This window comes from Physeter macrocephalus, chromosome 15, assembly GCF_002837175.3.
Source record: "Physeter macrocephalus isolate SW-GA chromosome 15, ASM283717v5, whole genome shotgun sequence".
In the NCBI taxonomy this organism is placed as follows: Eukaryota; Metazoa; Chordata; class Mammalia; order Artiodactyla; family Physeteridae; genus Physeter; species Physeter macrocephalus.
The window spans coordinates 25,108,415-25,113,414 of NC_041228.1; the positions used below are offsets into that span (position 1 = coordinate 25,108,415).

The window sequence follows — 5,000 nt, forward strand, 5'->3', positions numbered from 1 at the left end:
AGTGGCCCCCGCTTGCCACAACTAGAGAAAGCCCTCGCACAGAAACGAAGACCCAACACAGCCAAAAATAATAAATAAATTAAAAAAAAAAAAAGCAGAAAAGTGCTTCAAAAAACTTTAAAAGCACTTTGCAAATGCTAAAGTTAAAATTTAAAAAAAAACAAAAAAGAAAGAATTCTCGGTTTTTATTCTAACCTTTGAAGTGTAAATTTAGGGTTTCAATAGTGAGATTAGCCTCCTGTGTCTCCAATTTTTATAATCTAGAGATGTCTGTAAGGTTCTGGGTCTCATTCTTCCTTGAAATGTAAGCACAAACCCCCTTCAGAGTTAGGTTCATCTCTGTAGTTCTCTCACTACTCAAACAGTTGTAACTTAACTTCTCAAGTGTTATGCTTAGCCCAAGATCACAAGTTTGCAGCAAAAGTCATGTGGAAAGCCCCAACCCTTTAGAAATCGAAAATATGTTCTCTACACCCTACTTTTTTTTATTATTTATTTTTCCTGGTGAGAAATTTTGGGAGTCATACATTCTGGAGAAGGCAGAAAATAAAAATTCAGAGTTCTTCAAACTGATTACTGTGTTATATTAACTCTTAATAAAGTATATTTTAAATATTAGGCTATTTCACTTTCTCCTGAGACTATAAAAGTAAAGCAGTCTAAAGTTATGTTTGCAGTGGAGATATTTGTTACTTGGACAGTTATGATTTCACATATTTTGAATGGATTTTAATTTTTCATTATTTGATCATAATAGTTACATTGGTCAGAATCTATTAGCTGCAAATCACTTGAAGTAGGCAAGAATCTTACTACTCTAAGTTATGATATAGTCATATAGACCATGGGGTAGCATTGCTAAATTTGAATAATACAACAAATTCTAATTTTTGAGAAAAAAGCTCTCTATGGTGGCTGTAAACTAACAAAATTAAATATGGTAAGAGTAATAAAACCAGGAAAAAGTATGTAATCTTATAAAAAAAATAAAAAGGGATGATTTGTACAGTTTTAAATCTTCCTGTTAAATTTTGACTTTAATCAACTTGTATTTTCTCATAGGTTTTGAACTTTCACATTGTGAGGATCCTGGCATTCCACAATTTGGATACAAGATCAGTGACCAAGGCCATTTTGCTGGTAGCACTATCATTTATGGATGCAATCCAGGCTATACTCTCCATGGAAGTAGCCTTCTCAAGTGCATGACAGGGGAGAGAAGGGCATGGGACTATCCTCTGCCATCCTGTATTGGTAGGATGCTGCTTTAGGTTTTCATGAAATAGTTCATGGAAGTGTTATTAAAATATACTGTACCTTTTCAAGTTATTCAATCTGTCCACACACAACTCATACTTTAATCAAAAAGTTAATGAATTCGTAGTTCAGATTTGTGGAGAGTGAGAGGGTTCTTTTCATAATCTTACCAGTGAGTACATTCTGTTTTTTGGGTAAAAAATGGTTTGAAGCCATTATGTTTATCTTATCTTGATATAAAGTTTAACTCACTACAAAAATATGCTGAAACTCTTAATCATACACATTTATTGAATCACATTGACCAGTTTTGTTTTTTGTGTTTTTTTTTAGATTTGTTTTTATATACAAAATTATTGCTTATGCTGGTATCAAGGTAGATTAAAAAACAGTAAACTATTCTCAATAACTTCAAAGTCCTTATTTATACACTTTTTCAAAAACTAAAAGTGCATATCTTTTTCTTATGTGTATGTATCATGACATAATTAAATGAATTTCAGTAACAAAAGGCAATGTGAGAGTCAGTGATATCAGATATATTGCCTACATGAAGCCATAGATTGATCATTTTCTCTCTTGTTTGTATAGCCGGAGTACAAATTTATTGCTACCATATTTAGATTGATTAACAAATAACTGGGTATTATGTGAGAAGCAGGGTGGATAGAAAAGTGTTGATAAAGACATCTGCTTTTTTTTTTCTTTTTTTGCTCCAATATCAAATAGGTGCCAGGCTGGAATACTAGGACAAGAAAAGATATTTAAACAATATCAGAACATTTAAACAAAACACTAACTCCTCAGTAGGGAACAAACATGATTCTTTAGTAATTCTTGTTTCTTAATGGCATTTGTGGAAGCACAAATCCATTCTGTGTCAGACCCATATGGATAAAATTGACTTAAACTTTTTTTTTAACAGCTTTATTAATTTGTAATTGATAACTTAAAAAATGCACGTTTAATGTATACAATTTGATGAGTTTGTAGACCTGAACCTTTTGAGATAAATTTTAATGTTTGTTAGTTGTTATGGTCAACATAGGAATCTCCACAAAACTTGAAGGAATTCAAATAGAAAGAAATGAAATGCTAGTTATTAGAGGTCTTGCAACTAACTGCAGTGTTTTTGATGACATGAGTCTTCTATTGGTTTATTAAAACAGTGATTCACACAGAAAGCAAACATACTTTTATCTAACCAGAATGCAATTATAGTGCTTTCTTTTCAGATGGCATCTGAATTTTGGATAGATTATGAGGATAATACTACAGTAACAACCTAAATTGACAAAGCTTGAGATTCTGGAATATGACCAACAATCAACCCACTGTCATTGGTTATGAGAACAATGTAGCACTGATTAGTTCTCTCTGAAGTTACGTTCTTTGATGTGAATATGAAATATATTCAGAAAATCATTAAGGGTTGCAATAGCACAAAAGTATAAACTTGTAAATACTGACTTGCCGTGTTGTCTTTAAAATTTAAATCATAAACAAATACATTAAAAAATATACCTTATATGTTGAACCAAGGTGAAGACATTTTTCATTTTTTGCAAAAATTTTATGCAAATAGGACATTTGATCTGGGATCAGAAATAAGATTTTAATTTTGTTTGCAATGAATCAATGCACTTTATGTTTATGCATCTGCCAAGTCAAAATTTAATGACTTGACATGGCTCAAGATTTCATGTGAAGGGTAATCTTTTTTTTTTCTTTTTTTTTTTAAATGATGGTTGATCAGGAATAACAGCTGAAACAGTTGGACACATGGTGTGTCATGCTATGACTTCCATGATAACAGAAGATGAAATTCTATTTTAGATGGTGTTCTTTACTGGCAGTAATTAATAGCTTTACCACCTGGCCTAAAATCATAATTTTCTATGCCCATTAACCTTAAATATCTATTATGATTATATTTTTGCCTTTGCCAAATAAGAAACTTTTTCTCAATTATATGGATTATTTCTAGGTAATTATGTTTCTGTAGCTTATACATTGAGCAAACAAAAATTAATTTTTGAGACACCATAGCCAAAGAACTTTAACCTGTACACTTTCATTGTTATCTACAAATGTAAGACTTCTGTCAGAATATGAACCCCAGTGTTATGGTATATCACACTGGTTCATTTGAAATCAAAATACCAATAATATTTATAGCAAAGAAATATGGAAAAAGAAAGAGGTATGTTTAAATTCAAGATAAACACAGTACCCAAAATTCCAATTTGCCTTGAAGTTGCTTAAAAATTAATCTGGAGGAATGAAGTGTCAAATTTGTTCTCATAAGAAATATATGCCAATAATAGTGATAAATCATTAAAATGATGAAAAATGAATTATTATAGTTATAGAGTTCTAGGTTGTCCAACAAAGTTTTTATTTAAAAAATGAGGAAAACCTCAATAAGTGATGGTAACTTCTTAAATACAGATATCTTTTTATTTACTTTAAAAATAACTTAAGTTTATTATTATAAATTAAATTAAGCTAATGTTAAAATACAAAATAAACTTGCTTAGACCTCTGTAGGTATGTGTATCAGTTAGGGTTCTCCAGAGGAGAAGGATTAGTAGATCTAGATATAGATATGTCTGTCTATCTGTCATCAAGAAATGTATTTATTTTGAGGAACTGCCTCATGCAGCTGTGGGAGCTGACAAGCCCAAAATGCAGAGGGAAGGTCAAAAGTCCAGAAACTCGGGCAGGACTTAATGCTGCAGGCTTGAGGGAGAATATCTTCTTTTCTAGAAAACTCCGCTTTTCCTCTTAAGGCCTTCCAATTTATTGGATGAAGGCTACCCACATTATCAAGGATAATTAAAGTCAACTGATTGTAGATGTTAACCAGGTCTATAAATAGCAATACCTAAACTAGTGTTTGATAAAATAACTGGGTACTGTAGCCTAGCCAAGTTGACACATAAGACTAACCATCATAGTGTGCTAAAACGTAACACCTAAAATCTTTGAAACAATTTTATCTACATGAATAGAGCCTACAGATTTGAACCATGATATTCGATTGTTATTAGGTCTTTTCCAAATGCTGAAACTTTCTGTCTTTGACCTTCTTTGCTCTAATAATCAAAACAAAACAAAACAAAATCCAAGATGCTTACTTCAGTCATTGAATTTGAGTAAGACAGTAACACTGCAGAGAACAAGCAAAATAAATATAGTAGTATATTCAAATATTTAATCGAGAAGTAAAATTATATGGATTTGGTTTATTTTTTGGTACTATGATAATCTGGAAAATTTTCAAATGTATAATGTATTACTACACTGTGGTTTCTAGGATTTAGAGATGTAGAGCAATATACTAATTAAGCAAATTATTTAGTTTCTCTCTTCTCTAGAAAGAGAATTCTTTCTAGATTATTTGTTTATCAAAGTAAAATCATTCCAGATATCCCAATATATTAAATATTATTAAAATGGAGAGGGAATACCCCAGAAGATAAAATTTTTATTATATTGTATGATGATGCTTACATTTTTAATTTGATAAATTTTATAAAAATTAGAGACCGGTTTGATTTCAGTTTAAATCAAAACTGAACTAGATTTAACTGAAGAAAAAGTTAATAAAAATGCCATTTTGACTTTCGGGAGGTTAAAAGAGAAAGAGTTTAGAGTGATTTAAAGGGGAATAAAAGGACAATGAAATTTAGAAGGCCTGAGGGACTGCAGTAAAGCTTAGTTTTTCTCAGAGGTGAGGT

At 30.9% G+C, this 5,000-nt stretch overlaps 1 protein-coding gene across 3 annotated transcripts in view; it reads left to right on the forward strand.

The window, feature by feature from the left end:
• The window catches only part of CSMD3 (CUB and Sushi multiple domains 3), a 1,193,315-nt gene that overhangs the window by 880,535 nt on the left and 307,780 nt on the right, over positions 1-5,000 (forward strand). For all 3 annotated transcript variants that reach the window (XM_024129404.1, XM_024129405.1, XM_028500327.1), the window contains one exon: positions 1,063-1,254. In XM_024129404.1, coding sequence (XP_023985172.1) covers positions 1,063-1,254 — 192 coding nt within the window. The remainder of the gene's footprint in view (positions 1-1,062; positions 1,255-5,000) is intronic.